The sequence below is a fragment of the Chelmon rostratus genome, chromosome 7 (assembly GCF_017976325.1).
Source record: "Chelmon rostratus isolate fCheRos1 chromosome 7, fCheRos1.pri, whole genome shotgun sequence".
In the NCBI taxonomy this organism is placed as follows: domain Eukaryota; kingdom Metazoa; phylum Chordata; class Actinopteri; order Chaetodontiformes; family Chaetodontidae; genus Chelmon; species Chelmon rostratus.
Genome location: NC_055664.1, coordinates 5260404 through 5281358, shown reverse-complemented (window position 1 = coordinate 5281358; position 20955 = coordinate 5260404). Strand labels below are relative to the sequence as shown.

The 20955-nt window shown below is 43.6% G+C and overlaps 1 protein-coding gene across 1 annotated transcript; it reads left to right on the top strand.

Moving 5' to 3' along the window:
- Positions 1 to 1594: 1594 nt before the first annotated feature.
- Positions 1595 to 14873, top strand: alp3 (alkaline phosphatase 3). The gene is made up of 11 exons (XM_041940704.1): positions 1595 to 1664; positions 2870 to 2986; positions 3308 to 3423; positions 5454 to 5628; positions 7236 to 7408; positions 7503 to 7643; positions 9211 to 9280; positions 9777 to 9911; positions 11752 to 11943; positions 13504 to 13620; positions 14569 to 14873. The coding sequence occupies exons 1-11, from the start codon at positions 1595 to 1597 to the stop codon at positions 14871 to 14873; spliced, it is 1611 nt and encodes a 536-aa protein (XP_041796638.1).
- The last annotated feature ends 6082 nt before the right edge of the window (positions 14874 to 20955 follow it).

Sequence of the window (20955 nt, the reverse complement as noted above, 5' to 3'; positions counted from 1 at the left end):
AAAAGCTTTTTGTGTGCGTGTCAGGCGTTAAAGATGAATGACGAGCTGTGATATGGCTTTGTGAAATGTGCAGATATCCTGGATTGTTCCCGCTGTGGTGCCACTGCATCGCACCTGAAGCCCCCACACCCATTATCAATCACACTGACTGATGCGTTATGTTTATTACTCCAGAATGTGAATGAAGCTCGCCGAACTAATAGATGTTAAAAATTATTTTCTCCCAGTAAAACCGGTTATATTTAATGCTAACATGCATATTGCACTGTTACACATGGGCGACGGAGCAGTCATCTGAGGGTTTCATCGAATGAAATGAGTGGATTATGGGGCGTGTGGTCCTGCGTATTTCATGTCTTCTACATTAACATTACTCTTTCTTTGAGGAACTGCCTCTGGCCAATATGCATCACCGATGATGTTTTAATAAAACATGAAGCTGTCGAGACATTGGCTGCTTTGATGATGTACCACCTTTTTCTGCTTCGATAATGGATTCTTGTTTTTTTAAGGCCGAGCCCCCAGTCTCTCTCTCTCTGGAACTCGGGCTTGTTGTTTTTTAATGTCTTCTACAATCTTCTCCTCATTATGGATGAGGGTCACACCTGAGAGACACCCACACACAGTATATTCAACCCCTCTATTTCAGCAGCTCTACCTGCTTCCATTGACAGCAGTAGGGAAAAAAAGAGATCTTACATATTAACAAATGACCACAATCCTCGCCTGCAACGGCAGATTCCACATTTGCAAGGCTAATCAGCGAGCTCATTGGGAACATTAGGTGCTGAAATTAGCTGTGATGAATGTCCCATTATCAGTGTGACACATGGTACCTGTTGACTAAGAAGTAAGACACGGCTCTTGCATCAGTTGCCGTGTTACGTGTCATCTTACCACCGTCTGCGATGGAGAACTTCTGGACAGGCAGTCGAACAGAACACGACTGCTGATGCAAATATTCCTCTCTGGCTAATGTATTCATTGGAAAATAGACGGCCGAGTGTTTGAGCCATTCAGCTCAGTCCCAGTGGACTCTGTCCCTCTCACTTACATAACTGTGTCCCCTGCTGCATTATCTGTCAGATACAGTGCATTTCTGATTAAAAATCACACACACACACACACAGACTTTTTCCATAGCTGTTTGGCACATTCACTATCATTCCCTTGATCTTAAGCCCAGCATCATAAATAATGCCCTAAATAAACTCTATCATTAAACACTATCATTAAAGCTTTAACAACTGTCAATAATTAATCCTTACATTTAAACTGTTTGTTTATCGGATCAAACTGACACATTTACGCCTACAGAATACCAACTCTCCTTTATTTAATATATTAGTCATTTAGCTCTATGTGGATTTTTAAACATTTCCTCTGCTTATTTTTGCCAACCAAACTGTGACGCAATCGTTTCAATTAGAGACGAGAGGTCGTAAATTTGCTGAAGGCCTGTGGGTCGTTATGTATTTATGGCATGCTGATAACGATGACTGGCAGCTGGTGGGATGGGACATAAGCATTATTTCAGTGGAGGAGCTGATCTCTGGGAAGGTTAGAGGAGCACTTCTCCAGCCTGGACGTGGCCATGGAGCTGACAAGAGCGACCGTCTCCGCTGTCTTCCTGCTGCTTGCATTTGGATCATCTAATGCCAAAGGTAAGGCAAAAACAGGATATCAGTGATATTATTATCACTTCGGCAGTGCACACTCTTTGACGTCTATTGCCAAAGAGTGTTATTGTTGTCCAGCTTCTTCTACTGGACACTTATTTTGGGAGGCGCCAACATCCTGGCGCTTTCTTCTGGGAACTTGAGCTTAAAAATGCACAGTTCATTTAGGATCTGCGCTTCTATACTGTGCTCAAACTCAGAAAATTTCATCCACCTTTGAAGCTCAAACTCATCATCATGTCATCTTTTTCTAATGACAGTTCAACTGCTTCCATGCTTTGATGTCCACACGTCAGTGGACACTTCATATCCTTTCAGGTCTTGGATCAACACTAAAAAACTCTCTTCTGTCCCACAACTTTCGCTGTTTATGCACACGACCAAATGCTTCCAGTGCATACAGTACACTTCAGCCAACACTTTCAGCACTTCGAAAACTTCAACTGTTTCAGTTTTGTAGCTACTTCAAGTGATTAAATTTCATATAAATCACATCTAAATTTTCTCCAGAAATTCAAGCTTTTCTCGTCTTCCCTGCTTCTCTTGCTGAAGATCACAGAGGCCTGAAAATGTTGATCTTGATGTATGATCCTCACTTTTTTTCCGCTGGAGTTAGACTTCTGCTCTATTTTTCTGTGTGCTGTTTTAAAACTTACAGTAATCACCAACCATTCAGGGCTTACTCCATCCTCTCACTTTGTGCCATGTTTTCACCCTCGTTCCAGTCTCTCTTTTCCTCCTTAATGGTTCCTCAGCTTCCACCGTTTCTTTCATCCTTTACCAGCATTTACGCCTTTGCTCACTTCCCTACCCAGTCTTTTTTGGAAGAGGCCTCCAAACTTTTCGCATCAGCACACTCAGTACTTGTGGAGCTGTGCAACTAATGGCTGCTATCAGCATTTACTGCTTGTTAGTGGACTACTATATCAAACTACCTATTACTGGGTCGTTATTTCCAGTTTCGCTTCTGATCTCTGCAGTATACACAGAATGGCTCTTTGACCATAAGTGACATTTAAGGTTGATGTTTGTTAAGTGTATTAATCTGCATCTTTGTACTGTAGTTGCTTATCTTTCAGTTATTAGACTGTTTGACTGATCTAAAAAAACAGGAGATCAGTCTCACAGTTTACACCAATATACCATTATTTTTGCACCACTACCGGTCTGATGTGTGTGTTCGCCTATAGTTGAGGAGGAGAACCCAGAGTTCTGGAGGTCGCAGGCCCAGAAGACTTTGCAGTCAGTGCTGGACAGGAAGCTCAACACCAATGTGGCCAAGAACATCCTGTTTTTCCTTGGAGATGGTAGGTCACACATGTCATTTTCTCACACGAATAACATTTGATAGTCTTGGCTGACTGAAAACGTAAGACGAGCACAATCGGAAATTAGTGTCTGACCTACTTTTTTATAATTGTTGGCCTTGTCCCCCAAGTTTGCTGTCTGTTTCACCAATGTGCAGCACAAAAAAACAAATATTTCAAAGAAAACAAGAAGACGTGGCTCAGCCCAGACAGACTGTGGTTTCTACATCACACAATCATAGTAGAGGAGGTTATGAGTTTATTGAGGCTGGGATGAATAGAAGACGTGTGTGTGTGTGTGTGTGTGTGTGCGTGCATCAGGTATGGGAATCACAACCTACACGGCGGCTCGTATCCTCAAGGGACAGCTGCAGAACCAGAATGGAGAGGAGACAGTGATGACCATGGACACCTTCCCTAATGTGGGACTAGCCAAGGTACACACACACACACACACACACGCACACACACACACACACACACACACACACACACACACAGATACCTGCATAAAAATATGTAAATGCCTAGTGCATTCATAATCCAGGAGGGTAACCGACTGCAATTTCGCTGTAAGACATCACCCATGGCTGCTCTCACAGATTTGTCAAATTGTCAAGTCAATTTTAGTCACATAGCCAAAAAACACACATTTGTCTCAGGGGGGGCTTTACAATCTGTGAAAACATAACACCACCCGCTATCCTTAGACCCTCAATTGAATGTAGATAAATGTGATCAGCCCTGTGGCCAGTGAGAGAGGTGTAGCTTTCTGATAGAGTATGTAGATGGAGTTTCATTTTGTTCCTCAACCTGTACATAGATAGGCCTACAAGACAAATTACATTGAGTTAAGATCTGAATGTGACTTTCTGACAACAAAAAGTTAATGTGCCACAGAAATGGATCATTTTTGTGAAAACAGCATGTGGACTTTGCCGTTAACACAAAACAGAGGTAAAAAGCCAGCTAAACTGCAGAGGCTGCACTCCGGCTGTGTAGCTCCTGTATTCTGTCTTTGCAGCCTGTTGACGCTCCTGTGCTTTGGCCCTGTCATCACTGGACTGCAGCCTGCCACACAAAGACAGGCAGCTACACAGGGAGAGCAAATGAAAGCTTGCTGCACGATGGCCACGGCCAGCCTCAGCTGGAGCTAGAACAAAAACCTACTTACTGATTATTCCCTGCTGTTGAATATACATAAAACAGCTGGGAAAAATATGAAGGATGCATTCTGATGAACCAACAGATCATTCAGTTTATTACTCCACCTAACTGAATGAGACTGAATTAATCAAAACAAAGAATAAAAACCCAACCTGTTAAAGGTAGCTGTCTTAGCAGAGTAGCAATAACAGTCAACAGCCCTCTAAGTCTTTGACTTTAGTGAAATTCACATGATGTGGTGTGGCTAGCTATCTTTTATGAACATATTTTCACTCTAAGTGCATTTGTTGTATTGATATATTACCTAAGAGGACAGACACCTGGCAAAAGATAAATTAATCTCTATGAACTATAAACTGTAGATAATCAAAGTGAAGTTTTTATAGCCTACACTACAAGTATATATGTATAATTCATTATTACACAACTCTTTATTTGTGTCTCATAAAAGCTGTTCATTAAATGATCAGATGTATTAATACATTTATTGCTGTTCAGTAAGAGTTTTGCCAAGTCTTTCACAAAGATAAGACACACTGTAAAAACAGATACTTGTGATAAGATTCAATCATACGTCAGACAATAATTCAAAATCGCTCCATCATGTTACATAATCCTGATTCTAAAAAACTTGGGACACTGTGTGAAACAAAACAGAATGTGATAACCTGCTGATCTTTTCTGACATAAACTCAACAGTACAAAGGCAATATATTTAACGTTTGACCTCATCAGCTTCATTGAATTTTGTAAATATCTGCTTAGTCTGAATTTGATGCAACAACATGTTTCAAACATGTTGGGACAGGAGCCACAAAAGACTGGGAAAGTTGTGGAATGATCCAAAAACACCTGTTTGGATCATTCCACAGGTAAACAGGTTGATTGGTAACAGGTGATAGTATCATGAAAGCCTCAGTTGTTCACAAGCAGGGATAGAGCGAGGAATAGTTCATAAAAGTGATGTTGGGAAACACAGTTTGTTTGCAAATGACTGCATCCTGTTTTTATTCCCAACCTTTTTTTGGAATCTGGGTTGCAGGTTGTGGTTCTGTAATTGCTCCTTATTATGTTGCCCCATATGCTCATTTCTTATCATATTCTATTTTTCTTTTCTGCTACTATTATTTTCTGCTGCAAGAGCACTTTTTCCTCACAGGGAACATTAGACTTTAAGCTCATGCTATCCAACAATGTATTTTATCCAAGCTCATATCTGTGTATGTGGTGTGTGTGCGCTTGCGTGTGTGTGTGTGTGTGTGTGTGTGTGTGTGTGTGTGTGTGTGTGTGTGTCATGCAGACCTACAGTGTGGACTTCCAGATTGCAGACAGTGCAGCCACAGCCACAGCGTATCTGTGCGGAGTGAAAACCAACCTGAACACCATCGGTGTCAGTGCAGCAGCTCGCAACGGAGTCTGCAAGTCTCAGAAAGGCCGCGAGGTCACGTCCATCCTGAAGTGGGCCAAAGATGCTGGTAAGCCCACCACAGCACCATGTACATGATACAAGATAACACTTAAAAACATGTGTGTAAAAGAGACTGTAAAGAATGTTTTAAGGATGCATCTCGGTGCTATCTATAGATAGATAAATAGATTATTGTTCTGAATTAGAGGAAATTTGTTTCCACAGTGTGCACACACATAATACAACAGCTGGTACTAATGATAGCGGCAATTTTCTCCGAATGTAAATAGACTAAAATGAACAAATACAGCTCACTGCTGCACAGACGATACTGAGGGGATAATAACGTGGGATGTCTTCAAATGTTGCTGTGATTGAAGCAACAAATGGGATCTTATGACTCTCTGTAGGGGAGCAGGCAGATAACTGGCACAGCCCTGCCATGTCACACTTTAGTTCTGGCTCCTGACAAAAGAAAATCCCTCAGGTCTTATACAGCCTCAGCAAAACCTGATTTTACAGCTGAGCGCTCTGCTGTGAGCCGCAGTGGTGCGTTGGAGCGGTATTACGGGGGCCACCAGGGAGCCGGAGGCATCAGCAGCCTGCGGCCACAGGTTGCACTGCTGGGTAATGTGCTGCACAGGGAACCACCTTTACTCTTATCATGTTCCCGTGTTATCAGCGGCCATAAATATTGCAACACACACACACACACACTGCGAGCCACGGCCCTGACCCCAGCACAGCACTGGAGACCGACACCCAGGTGTGTAAATGTGTCTGTTACACAGTACAAGGAAATTATTCTGAGTTTTTTTATGTCATTAAAACACATTTCAGAAATGCTCCTTACAGCAAAGTCCTCAAGTGGTTCCACTAACAGACTGCAGACTTTTGAAGAATGGACCATTTAAACCAGTTATTCCCAAACTGGAGGCCTGCAGCACTGAGGGCTGCAAGAAAAGTCTGAGGTGTCACAAGATGATTTCAAGACAGGAGAGAGGAAGTGTTTCTATTATTTTCAGACCTTTCTGAAATAAAGTTTGTTAAACTATTAAAATGAAACAGTGTTCATTGTGTTGCATGGCGAAGCATCACTCATCACCACAAATCATTCCATAAATGCCAAAAAAAAAGCCCTAAAAAATGCAGATGAGTCTGAATATTTACTGAGCAGGATTATATATTCATAGCTTGAATTGGAAAATTGTGCAAGGAAAGTATAAAGAATAAATCATAAAAAAAGAAAAAAAAATCTAACTTCGTTTAAAGCTGCTGCTTTGGATTTTTATTTGAATTCCAGCAGTTCTTTCAAATTATACATTTTATAGGTGTTTGTAGGTAAGTGATACAATTCCAGTGAAAATTGGTGCAGCCTGTTTGTTTCATTCATCTCTGTCCTGGACTACATTGCTGTCTGCCTCAGTGTCTTTTCTGCATTGCCACTGGGGGGCTTTAAGGGGGATTTCAAGAGCAATGGTGGGCATCAAGGTTGTAAAAGGACAAGTATATTTACTACCCCATACCTCAACATAATCACAATTTACAGCATCTGCAGGTGGTTGAGAATGTTGTCGACTAATGGCTCAAGCATCACCCTGAAAGCTGCTCATATATTACACGAACCCGCCTACAGCTACTTCACATTAAGCATGAAACAAACTGATCTTCCAGGCAAGTCTGTCGGCATTGTAACAACCACGCGAGTGCAGCATGCCACCCCAGCGGCCACCTACGCCCACACCGCCAGCAGGAAGTGGTACAGTGACGCTGACATGCCTGATGGTGCCCGCAGGGACGGCTGCACCGACATCGCCGCCCAGCTCCTCCAAAACACAGACATAGATGTGAGGTTCTCCATAACTTTCTCAGTGTGGTCTTTTTCAGAATGGTAAAATCACATTTGAATGTGTGCCTCTGTGTGTGTGTGTGTGTTTCCAGGTGATCATCGGTGGAGGTAGAAAGTACATGACCCCTAAGGGCACCAAGGATCCAGAATACCCCCTCGACTTCTCCTCCAGGGGCAAGAGAAAAGACGGACGCAACCTCATCGATGAGTGGCAGAGCATGAAAGCTGGGAAGGTAACGCTTGTGTTTAACTAAGAAAACAGACTGAGCCGTCGCAGCTGCTGCAGGGAGGAGCCCCGTACAGACGGGAGGCTGCAGAAGAACAAAATAATGGGAATTGGAAGGCAGCAAGGTGTGAAATCACAACACTTAAGAGCAAGTACATTTTCATTCTTACAGGCCCGAGGACCTCTCCCTCAAAGAGTAACTACACCCGCAGTAAAAGCTCCCCTTCTGCTGCCATCTAGTGTGTGAACTTTTCACCTTGCTGCTCAGTCTGGCCCCACCCCAGCGGTGATGTAGCAGCGTGTTATGGTTTTAATGGTGCTGGTTGGTTGTCATGTGGTTGATCTTCTCAGTGGAGCTGCATTTAATGTGAATAATGTCAGTAATATGAAAAGTAGCGGATGGTTTCAGCTGTATTTGCTGAGGTTTTGAGGAATCGGCCTGTGACACCTCTGTAAGAATACAGTGAGGAACCAAGAGCACTGACGACGCCACTAGTTTGGCACGACAAAAACATTACAGCCAACGAAGCTTTGCAGCTGCGTTACATGTGGTGTCTGTCAATGCACAGGCAGATGGTGGATGTGAATGAATGATGAGAAGCATGTGACTTAATTGTCCACTGAGGAGATGGAAACATTAGATAAGGAGGCTGTAACTTTCCTCATGTTAAAACACGAAACGAAGAGAAATGCCACATTTCTGACCGGCGTTCTTTAAATACATCATCTTGTTGCTTCCTCGTCCTCTGCCAGGCGTAATGGTACCTGGATTGAGAATTACTTCCAACTGTTCATCTCAATGTGCCCAACTCCTAACATTGAGATAGCAGTAGTGAATGGAAACATGCATTAATTCACATTTTCTTTTGCCAGTTTTCTGGAAATTGGGTTTAAAAATTGAGTCTTGAGTTTTTCAAATTAGTGTTTCAATGCATTGGGTGCCACACAGGAAATTCTGCTTAGCTCAGTTGTGTTAGTGTTGAAGAGGAAGCTTTGGAGGTGGCTATCCCAAAACGTCTGCACGTAATGCTGCTGGAAGATGTCAAGCCTCCAGAAGCAGAGCATTTATTACCATTTATTTTTAATTGCACTTGCAACAATGATTCCTTTTCCCCCTTTTTAAGAAAAAAAAAATCTATATTCCACTTTTAGATGTGGATCAATTGTTGAAGTGTGGCATGAAGCCTGACCACCACACTTGTTCACATGCAAAACACTTAATGAAAGGAGCAGTTGGACATCTTCAGAATGAACTTTTACGTTCTTATATGTAAATAGTTGCCACATTTTAAAGACCTTTTGGTAAAAGAATAACATCTGTAATGGATATCATCACCCAGAAGTCACAGTAGAATGTGAAATTCTCAGCTTGTCCTTTCATGCAGTATTTACATCAGTGTATTGCAGATTATTTGATGATAACACTGTCAGGTGAGTATTTTCAGACAGTACACAACAGAACGTGACTCATACAGCAAAGGAAAGTTCACCCAGTGACTCACAACAAGCACAAAGCCTTTTACTATCTTCCTCCCACTCAGTGTGTGAATGTGTGTGTCCTGTGTGTCACACAGGTAGCCCACTATGTGTGGAACAAAACAGATTTCACTGCTGTTGACCCTGAAACCACAGACTACCTCATGGGTGAGTTTTTTTTTTTTTTTTTTTCGGTTTTATCTCTGTTGCCCACTAATGCTTGGCTTTCCAGCAGAGCTGAGTTGTACATGAGGCAAAGCACTTGAAGAACACTCCATCAACAGGCCTGTAGGGTCCTCCCCTTACCAGGTCCCTGGTTCCTCATTTCAGTGAGGAACCAGGGACCTGGTGAGGTATTGCTTTTTCCCCAGACTACCGTTTGGTGCTTGGCAGTCGGGCTCATGTACAGCATCATGATGTCAGTGTCATGATGTCAGTAACATGATGTCAGTGGTACATTCAGTCATCTTGCTTTTTCTGGACTGAGTGCTCACTTGCTGCTGTAGAGTCTTAACGCTGTGGTTCATCACTTCCTGTGTGCTGAAAATAGTTCCTTTCTGCTGCACCTCCACTGTGGGCTGATGATACAAACATACTGTATTTGTACATGAAAAAAACACTTTTATTGAATTTTTTTATTTGATCGTCCTTCTCTCAACCCCAGCTCTGTTTGAACCCGGTGATCTGCGCTTTGATGTGGAGAGGGACCCGAGTATGGACCCGTCTATCGCCGAAACTACAGAAAAGGCCATCCGCATCCTCCAGAAAAACCCTAAAGGCTTCTTCCTGCTAGTGGAGGGTGAGGACAGCAGCTTCGCCCACTTTCCACACACTCCCGATCAATCTGTCAAAGGTTGGGTAATGAAATCCCCAAAGAGGTGATGGTTGTGCTTAAAATATGGGGGAAAAGACATGGCTGGTGCCGGTGGATCGACTGAATCATTGATCCTGTTATAATCACAAAGGGGGCCAAGCGGCAAATGACCACACTGGTAATTGTTGTGGTTTTCGAGAACATCGGTGCGTGTTTACATTTCTATTACAGCGACTCCCGCACTGACACTGAGCTGAGAGCAGAGGATCCAGTGATTTGACACTGAGTTTGCATACAGCTCAATGTGTGCTAGCTAAGTGTGGCTGGCTGGCGTGTTGCTGCTCCACACCGCTGCCTCACCGGCCTCGTCATCCATCTCTCCTTTAATCTGAGGCGGCCGCCTGGGGACTCCGTGGTGCTACTGAGTGTCTTCACAATGACTTTAAAATAACAGGCAAATGTATAAATAGAAGCAGGCATATGGTGCACCCGATCACTGACAGCTCGCCGAGACCACAACTTATTAAGTGGAGTCTGCTTCACTTTGGTACGGCTGGTGGAGGGGACAGAGGGAGGGCTATGCTAAAGCAAACAAAAAAACATGAGCTTTATAGAGGGTGAATCTTAAATTCTCTGCTGGAGGACAAGGGTCCCCTTCTCTCATTTCTGTTTTTCAGACTCACTGATATGAGCTACGTTGTCTGCTCAGCTCTAACAATGAAAAAGGATTGCACTGCATTTTTAATTCATCCCTAAACTCAATTTTGAAATCTACCTCCACCTCACATCCACTGTCAGTTTTCAACTTGGCAAGGGTGTACAAAGTCTTCATAACTCATCAAAATTACAATTCTCTATCCTCCTCGTGATTTATCAAACTTTTTAGCCCAGTCACAAGTCTCAGGTAATTTGAGCCCAGTATGAATCCAGTCTAAAGTCCAAGTCCAGGTCAGCTGTTGATTCATTTGAAGTCCAAGTAAGTCCTGTACTAGCAAGTCTCTAGCAAAGTCATCTGAGACAAGTGTCAGTTAGGTGTCAAGTAATTCAAGGTGTGTTTGGGTCTCAAGTTAAGTCAAGTCAGCTTTCCAGTCACAATAAAGTCCGAAAATATTGGAAATGAGTCAAAGTCCCGTTACAAATAATTTGAGACAAGATACAAATCAAATGGATACAAATCAAACAAAGTCTCAAGTTTTTCTTTTTGCAAGTCTGAATCAAGTCTTAAGTGCAATTCCAAGTCAATTTATTTGACTCGAGTCCAAGCAAGGCTAATGTAAAGTCTAAAGTCTCAAGTCAAGTCCCAAGTCTACAAGGACAAGTCAATGTCAGGTCAGAAGTCCTTAACAAGCTCTGAATGCTGAATGTTTTTTTACATAAGATTCTTCTTGTTCTTTTAATAGAGGATTAACAGGACTAACAATTCAATATATATGAAAGGCCTGTGGGTCGTTTTCTTATTTATTGCTTCTTCATTTTTAACAATGTCAAAATTTTAGCCTTGAATGGTCTTTCAAATCTCAAGTCCAGTCTTTCATAGCAGTCAAGTTCAGGTCTCAGGTCTCAGGGCTGCAGCTGTGTTGTGTTTACTATTTCCTGGATGAAATGGATGGATGTTTTACTTCAGAGTCAGAGAAATCTTCGTCTCCCTGAGCCGACCTAATTAAACAGAGAGAACAGAGAAAACTAATCAGTGGTATCAGGTTTAATTAAACTGTGATATTTTCCAAATCCGAGCATCTTTTCTTACTCTTGATGGAAAGAATCAGTTGTCCTCTCTGTCACTTAACAAGCATCCTCATGAACCCCTCCCTCTCGGCGTGGCTAGGTGGGCGTATCGACCAGGCTCACCATGCTGGCCGGGCGTCCATGGCACTCCACGAGGCGGTTGCTCTGGACTACGCCGTCGCCAAGGGCCTGGAACTCACCAACGAGCAAGAAACTCTCACGATAGTGATGGCCGACCACTCCCACCCCGTTACCTTCAATGGATACCCGTTTCGAGGGCAGAGCATTCTGGGTAATTATGAGCTCACTTCTTGTTTGCAATTATTTGCTCTAAAAGTTGTTGCCGTATCACACACCTCCATCCTGTGCTCCATTCATCCATTCCTCCCTCGAGGTGTGTTTATATCCCATAACAATAGGCACAGCATTTTGTGTGTGTGTGTGTATGTGCGTGTGTGTGTGTGTGTGCGTGATGCCTCTCAGTGCACTGCCTGCTTCCTCTCAGCTTCGGCGTGCCTCTGCCACCAGCAGCCTGACATTTCCTCTGCTTTCTCTCCCCTGCAATTACAGCCCTGGTAAACACATATAGCTGGCAGCCTTTCTCTCCCTCGCCTTTCTATTTCAGTCCCATGCTTCCTTCTGCTCTCTCTTCCCTCTGCCTCTCTCTGACCATCGACACCGACGCCTCGCTCCCTCTTACATTATTCTCTGTTAAGTTGTCCTCGCCCTGTCAGTCTTTCCCACCTTTTAAGCTCCCTTTGGATCATCTCTTTATCAGCCTTACTCGCTCCTTACCTCTATTCCTTCGGCTCTCTGCCTCCTCTCCATCACTGGTCCCTCTCCTTTACCTGGAGGCTGAAAACCTGCCACAAGGACAGAGGACGTTGTGCAGGATTAAACTGATTTGCTGCGCGTTTTCTGTATGCATGCAACAGGACGTTTTGACATGTCACATCAGGAAACATTTAACATTTAACACTGTCAGACCATGAGGCTGTATCCATGGAAATAATCAGATGTGTGTTTTTAAATGATGTAAATTTAGCGGGGAACAGTCAAGTGGTTCCGTTTGACAATCAGAAGTGATATTAAAGAAAACTTTTCGTTTCCTGTCTGTACCCTGAAAAAATTAGTGTTAACTGGACAATTAAAAAAGTACTTGCAGTGTAGTGTTCTTATTTCTCTCCTAAGCACCAACTGTATTACCAGTTGGTACAAGTTGGAAATTTAATTTGCGTAGGTATGTACAAGACAGTTAGACTGTAATATATTAACTTTAGCTAAATTACCAGGATTTTTTTCTTGTTTGGTTTTCAATAAAGAATTCAATTGTCTCGTGAAAGTGTAAATGCTGTTTCAGAGGTGTTTCCACCCTGCCCAGAATAAAATCCTGCAGAAAGCAATGATGCTTTTGGCGTCAAAGCGTTAACTTTTAAAGATTCTGCCCACAAACATATCTGTATCAGCCCTCAAAGTCTGCATTGATTGAGCACTTGTGTTACGTTCTGCTGTTCCCACCTTTCTACTTGCTTTTTCCTGTTATATCCTTATTTTACCCTCCTCCTCCTCCTCCTCCTCCTCCTCCCAGCGGTGCAGCAGTGATTAATGTGCTTGTGAGACTCTGAGCTCTTCATCAGCGGGGAGACTCGCCAGGCTAATGGCTCATCTGGAGAGAAACACTGAGATACTCAACAAGCTGTAGACCTCCCGCAGCACCCTGGGGATCCAGAGACCCCTTCTTGTGTGTGTGTGTGTGCGTGTGTGTGTGCATGTTAAGCACCTGGAGGCAGAGAGAAGAGGCAGAAAAAACAAAAGGGATAAATCAAATTCCTGGCCTTTCTGTATTTTCCAGGTAAATCTCCCCTGTGGGCTAAAGACATGCTGCCTTACACCACACTGATGTACGGCAACGGACCAGGACACAAAACCGCCAACGGCAGGCGGCCAGACATCCGCGATGTCGACACTAGTAAGACACTCCACTCATTACCACAGACCTCAGTTTATCAAAGGCCCTGACCAGCAGCACTTCTTAAACAGTCAGTAATACATAGTTACTTACTTAGTTACTTTTCTTTATCTTGCACACGTCCAAGGACAAAAATGCTGGAGACAAACAGTGGAAATGAGAAAACTGTTTCAGAACCACTGGCATGACCTTTAAATTGTATCCTACTGTGTTTAGATCAATGTCCAGCGTATAACACAGTCTAACCTTTCCCTATAATACAATCAGTACTTTCTCTCTGTCTGACATTTTTTCTGATTTAATTTGCATGATCTGTTTTATACAGTTCAGTTAAGGTATTATGACAAAAGAAAAATCAATGCATTACTGTTAAAATCATAAATCTAAACATTATGTATTTAAAAGAAATCTTTTTTCCCCACATGGATGATTAAAGTTTCTACTCATCTTTTCAGCATTAGGAAGAAACACTCAGGAACACTTTGGCAGTCGGTCAAGTTGTAAATGCAACGTAATGCAACCTGAGTAGTAGTTCTGTGAATATGTTAGCATGTAGAATGTGTTCCCTCTTCTCACATCCAGCAGACACGGAGCAACAGCAGTGTTCATTTGGAGTTGTGTTTCTGTTCACCTGATGAATCGAAATCCGACATTCGCTCTCCTTTTAGCTCTGTTTTGTTCTCCACCAACTCCTGAGGAAAATACCACTGTGTTCACCAGCTGACTGCTGACTAACTTTGCTGTTTGAAACTGGGCTCTGTAGAACTGAAGGGAACAACGGAGCTGAAAAATAATAGCAATGAAGCTAAAAGTAATGATGATGTGGGTTCATCACTGTGACTGACTGATTTCACACACACGTTTGGCTTTAATGTCAGTGACACACTTTTCTTTGCTTGCAGCTGTCTTCCAAATGAATGCAATTTAATGTTGTCGTCTCTTTTCCAGAAACTAAAGACTACATCCAACTGTCTGCCGTCCCCGTAGACTCAACCACTCACAGCGGCGAGGATGTGGCGGTGCTCGCCCGCGGACCCATGGCCCACCTCTTCCAGGGCGTCCACGAGCAGAACTACATCGCCCACGCCATGGCCTACGCCGCGTGCGTGGGCGCCGACCTCAGGCACTGCCAGGGGCAAACCGAGGCACATACAGTTCACACCACCTTCGCCAACGACAGGAGCGGAGCCGGGGCAGCCTTCGGCTCGGCGGCTCTGCTCAGCAGCCTCCTCAGCGTGCTGGTGCTGATGTGAGATCCCTTTTCCTCACTGGGCCCTTCTGACCTCAATCCACTTGCAACATCAGGGAGGTCAGAGGTCAGGGTCATAGAGGAGTGGACAGGGATTCAGTGACTCGCTCGGGGATACTTCAGCAGGGCGGATGTGAGCCACTGCCAAACGCTGCCTCTTGTGAAGATGGAGAGAATTAAACCATTAGAAGCCCCAAACTAAGATATGGAGATTTCCTGGTTTTATGAAGTCAGAGAAGAGTAATTGTTTAAACTTGGCCATAAAATGTGTTGATGGAAATGTGTCATACCAATAAAGCCCTTGAACAGAGAGCTTGTGAATCACTTTATCAGCATGAACTCATCTATGCATACTGACCATGTACATATCAGGTATTGACAAGTTTGACATTTTTCAACAGCACTAATTAGTTTTCTTGTTGAGACTTTGATGAGAAGATATGTTCCACCTTCATCTCTGAGTATGGAGCAAGAAGCAGGAGGAGGAGGCAACTTTTCATTCCATAAACTTTACATTTGTTTTTGTGGACAGAGTTAAAAAAAAAAAAAAAAACAGTCAGTAATCTATAGAGGTGCTGGCAGGTGGATTTTTTTTTATTTTGGTGTTAATTCCAGGGTGCTTACATCCATTAATTTCCTCAGGCTTTACTTTGAAAGATTTTGCTAGCATACATTACTTCCACAAATATACCCTCAAATGCAGCACACTGCATGTCAGACCATGTTTGCAGGGTTAAAGACCTTTTTACATTTGCTATATAACAGCACAGGATGCTGAGATTGTCTCAGCCAATGAGGTTTCAGTTTATTAAGATCTGAATTTTCTAACCTGTGATACAAGATGAATGTAGAAATGCCTCTTGATTCCTTTGATCCTCTCTTCCAATATCCGCAGAGCTAATTGAGGTTCGAGGCGACTGGTTTGATGACATTACTACAGCAGCTCATTAATAATGCAAAATATTTAAAGATCACCTATTTTTATCTCTGGGTGACAGAGTGTGGTAATTATTTTGGACATCTGTTGGGGTTTGGAGTTCATTAGACCTGATTTTGACTCTCCTTGTACTCATTCAGACTGGCCGGAAGCCATCATTTTTGTTTCAGATGATGGGCCTGTTCTCATCTAGTACAGACATTCAGACAACACTCGTCTATAGATCATATGGTGGAGTGACGCTCGACAGCTTGACATGAGATGCAAGCAGAGTGTAATCACTTTTGTCTGGTACTGAAGTTCTACTTATAGGCGGGGGGGAAGCAGACATCATGAACAGTGACTCTGTTTGAGGGTCTCTTTCATCATTTGATCTCATTACTACATTTGGACGTGCACTCTCCTCAATACATGCACTTTCATAGAGTAGGCCTGCATCCTTTGCAGGGGTGGCAGGTAGTTATATACAATAAGGACAATTTTGACGTACTTGTAATTAACTTGATTGTTTCTATTTCATGTTACTTTATATGCTACTTTTTTTTATACCATCATTGTTTTTTAAGACGAAAAAGAAAAATCCACTGAATTTATTTCTCAGCCTTAATTATTTGTTAGTGTCCAGATTCAAATTCTGATGACAATTTTTAAGATGAGCTTACAAATATGATGATTTACTTTTTACAGCTGTATGATAAAATTAATGCATCACAATGCACCCATTGAATCATGTAAAATAACAAATGGAAGGAGCCATTCTGCCTCCATAGTGATTACTTTTACTTTTGATGCTTTAAAGTAGATTTTAGTGGGAGTACTTTTCCAAGGCAGGATGATTACTTGTAATGGACTCTGCATTGTTTTACATCGCAGTACAGCTGGGCATGGCATGATCTTCAGACTGCCTTGCTGTCCTGGGCAAAAAAACTAAAATGAAAACAGTAGCAACAAATGGCAAAATTGCCCAAGCAGGTTAAAAAAAAAAAAAAACAGAAAACACACACACTAGGCAGGCGTTCTGCAGACACTGCAAACTGGATTTTATCCTGAAATTTAATCTGTGGATGCAAGTACATGGACACAACGTTTCATTCATCCGTTTCCATTCCTGTGTGAAGCCAATAGTCAACTCTCATTGTTTTAAAGAAGTAGTTATTTAGTTCCAACCCATAATCTGTTCGTAAACCTATCCGAGTAGTTTCAGTTCATAAACCTAACCACTAACTTGACTGTGGAAAGAGAACAATGGTGGTGTGGACATGAAAGATGTGATGAGTGTCACGAAAAAAGGAAAACTTGTGTCCATGTTGACAAATCCAACACATAACATTTCATGGCTATTTCACAAACTGCCATGAGACAAATATATCGAACCATCGCTATGTTTGCTGGTGTCATATTCCAAATAGCCAGTGCAGCTGATGGATGTTTTTAAGTCAGTCTACCAGTAGGTTGGAACACGTGAACGTACATGTGCACAGTGGAGGGGTGGATTATGCTGCAGGAGAAGTTTGAGAAGTTTTATACAGGCCTTGATACTTTTTCTTCAGGGACAAAAAATAACATCAACATAAAGTCTTCTTGCTTGCTTTTCCCACACATTTCACTCACATCTCACTGTCTTCATCAGTGGGTGGAGTTAACTCACTCACTTCGCTCTGTGAGGACTATGCTGATGAAGGCTGTACGGTGAAGTTGAAAGCTACTGAAAAAAAGCAATAAGTTTGGTCAAACTATTGTTTCCAAGTCAGAAGTGAACTGTCATGCTCAGTTTTTACTCCCATTTTCAAGCAGGAAGAGGGGAAAAAAGACCGATTTTGGTTGGATTATCACTTTAGATTCTCCTTTAGATTCTTGAGGTTTGTCTCTGCTTTTATTGCAAACTTCTAAATAACTGCAGAAACAAAGAGCATGTGAAAAGATTACACCCACTTACACCATGACATGTCAGATTTCCAGAAGAAATCATGTCCTATCTTGTCTATTTGACTATTTTACCTTCATTTCAATATATGTGGCAAACTGATCTATGGGCTATGTCCTCATGCAGTCATTTATTTATTATGATGCATATGACCAATTCCAACTGATTATTTTTGGAAATGAGGGCTTGTGATCTCGTAGTGGCTCAACCATTACCACCCGTATTAACGTGCAAAACATAGCGTTTGCCATGTCTGTATGCTGTGTGTAGGTAAAATGATGTCCTAACATGTGCCAGTTGTGAACTATGCTTTGTTTTTTAAATGGCACTTCATTGTTGCTTGATTTTTTCCGTCTTTATTCTGTGGACCCTTTTTCATGCACTCCTGAGAGCAGGTAATATGAAGGTTTCAGTAATGCAGCATAAACACGTTGTGCCCTGATCGAGGCTCTGATAATGGCACGCCGTCTCAGCTTTGCAGTCACTGTACTGCGCAGTCCTGTGGCTCCCACAGCTGCCTGTCCCGCAGCCTTCCTTTCGGTGGCGCTAGAGCACCAGACAAAGTACCCTGTGGCTCAGAGAGGGCTGATCGGGCTACATAAGCTGTGGCTTTGCCGCAACTTTGATGTGTTATGAAATGGGAGCTGAGTGCGCACTGCAGGGAAAGAGGAGGCACACAAGATTGCAGTCTTCTGTGCTTCAAACTGAAAAATTACAGACCTTAAATGAGCAGAAATAACGCTGTGACGAATTCCTGTCCTCCCACGTGTTGAACGTGTGACGGGCAGTGCTGCACATTTCCCCCAGTTTATTCTCAAGTTATGTGAGCTGGACTCTCACTCACTTTCAGAGTGTTTGCTGAGGACAGAGTTGGTTGGAGTTGTGGACCACTAAATGTTCCCACGGTGGCACTGAAGGATGCACCACAGTGGAAAAACACCTGTGGCACCAGCGGCTCTTCTCACTCTACCTCTGGCTCTATCGTGCGCTTTTACGCACACAGAGCGTGCGTTGAGGTGTTTCAGGATCACTAAATATCTTTAGGTTGTATAACTGTAAAGATCTAAGAGGTCTAAAGAGGGGAAACATCTCCGTCTTGTGAATGCAGTGAGGAAGTGCTGAATGCAGGTCCCTGCACATAATCAACCACCAAACGTCCTCCAAGCGTAAAAACATTTCTGAGGACAGTTTGTGGAAATACTAGGACTGATGACACCTGACAGTGTTTGTCTTCCAGAGAGGCGCAGAGGGAGCACAAGACCTGCAATCATTTGTTTTCTTATTACCAGCTCCCCGATATGCTGTCATTAAATCGCGCCACGCATTGCAGTTTACTGCACCCATGATCACATTCAGTAAGGTATAAAGAGCGTTGTCTGCGGGTAAATGTGAGGGGTATGGTTCATGTGGTCTTGCAGCAGCTACTGAGCGCCCAATCAGAGGTCGCTGCATCTTCCTCTTCTGCGGATGAATTGACAATGCTCATCAGACGACCCAGCATCTGTCCTCCAGTAGCAGATAATAGACGTAGTGGAGGAGCTCCGCGGGTCTATCTTTAGAGTCCTGGTGGGCGTTAAGAGAGACGGAGGGACAATGGAGATACTTGCATGGGGACAAGAGTAGGTCGCTTACAAATAAGCCCCAATTAGGCCTCACAATAGACCTTTCTTTCTCCTATTCACGCTGTCTTCCAATGCGTTGCGCTGCGACGGGTTACTTTGATTCAACGCGCGTGAACAGAGAATGTCAAAGCTTATTTTTAGACGGTGCCTATATTTGGGTGCGTGGACTTAGAGGTCGTAATGAGCCTGCAGCTAGGCCACTACACAGTGTGTGTGTGTGTGTGTGTGTGTGTGTGTGTGTGTGTGTGAGTGAGAGAGTGGGTGGGGGGTGATATCCTGAAACGTGTCAGGCTGCGTGTGAAAAATATCACTTTCTTCCCATGTGCTTCTGCTGCCATAATTGGATGGTCGTATTGCATCACTGCAGGAGCTGTATACAGCCTGCAGGCACTCTTCCGTCCAACGCGACCTTTTCTCCCTCGGACTGTGAGATTGTTCCCGACAGGAAAATAAAAAAAAAAAAACAATTAATCTCTCACCTTCTACACAAGTGGATGCTGTTGCTGTTATTATTATGTCTCAGCATCATAACCTGCTCCAGGCTTTCATCAACTCTGCATTCTCCCTTTTCAGACCTGTTGAAATATGCAGCATGTTCCTCGTTTGTCATTGTGTCAGCTGATATACAGATGAGGAGAAACGCAATCCTTGGTTGACAACTTGCTCCTGTTATGTGTGCACCGTTAACTCCTCCCTTCTCCCTATGTGGCATGTAAGGTGACACTAGCCAATCACGTCCCATTCCGCTTCTACCTAACAGAGGGGAACAGTACAAGAAGGCGGAAACTCGTTGGGGCGGTATATAAGCTGTTAAGCGTGGGATTTTTGTATCAGTGTCACCCCGCAAGGACCCACAGCCTGACACAGAGCGCACAGAGACCGCGGATCCGTGCTGGTGAGCGGCGTGGACTTGAGCGGCAGTGACCGAGAGGGGAAACCCCAGCCTCTGCAGCTACCAGGCCCGGAGAGAAACCCATGCTGCCGCCGCTTCACAGAGCGCTGTCCGTCCGCTGTGGTGCTGAACCGCAGGACACGACCCTTCAACCGGTGACGTAGAGCTGAGACTCAGCCAACACACTCAAGGCTCGAGCTACTAAGAATAAAAATAACCAAGTCCCACTCTCATGATAAATACGTGTGGATTTGAAGCAAATCAAAAAGCAAGAAGAGACAGAAAACACGGAGCAGAAGTGATGGCTGGACCTCCCCCCGCCCTCGGCGTCACTCCGGCGGTCTGAGCACAGCAGCGCGTAACGGAACCAGCGGAGCCTCCGTAGATGAGGAGAGTGACACAGGCTTTCGATCAGTGAGGTACGCCCGGCGTCTCTTACACAAGGAGATTAGGGAAAGAAAATTAATAGATCGCTCTCTTAAGAGGCTCTACGCACAGCAGCGAGAATGGGCTGTATCAGCTCCAAAGCGCCAGTTGGTAAGAGTTGTTTTAATCTGCTCTGCTGAACGCACGCCGGAGGGAGCCTGAATTTTTCGCATTTGTTTTGCTGCAGCCTTTCGCGGGCGCAGAGGCTGTGAGTGAATCTGGGTGCTTGTAGTGCACAGCATGCTGTGCCGGAGATGTGAGACATATGATAGCGCTGCTGAGTCA

What these genes read in the sequence shown, in the direction of transcription:
- alp3 (XM_041940704.1), top strand. Translation starts at nt 1,595, where the DNA reads ATGGAGCTGACAAGAGCGACCGTCTCCGCTGTCTTCCTGCTGCTTGCA. An exon ending in CCTGTTTTTCCTTGGAGATG is followed by an intron (nt 2,987 to 3,307) that starts GTAGGTCACACA and finishes TGCGTGCATCAG; the next exon opens with GTATGGGAATCACAACCTAC. An exon ending in AACCACAGACTACCTCATGG is followed by an intron (nt 9,281 to 9,776) that starts GTGAGTTTTTTT and finishes TCTCAACCCCAG; the next exon opens with CTCTGTTTGAACCCGGTGAT.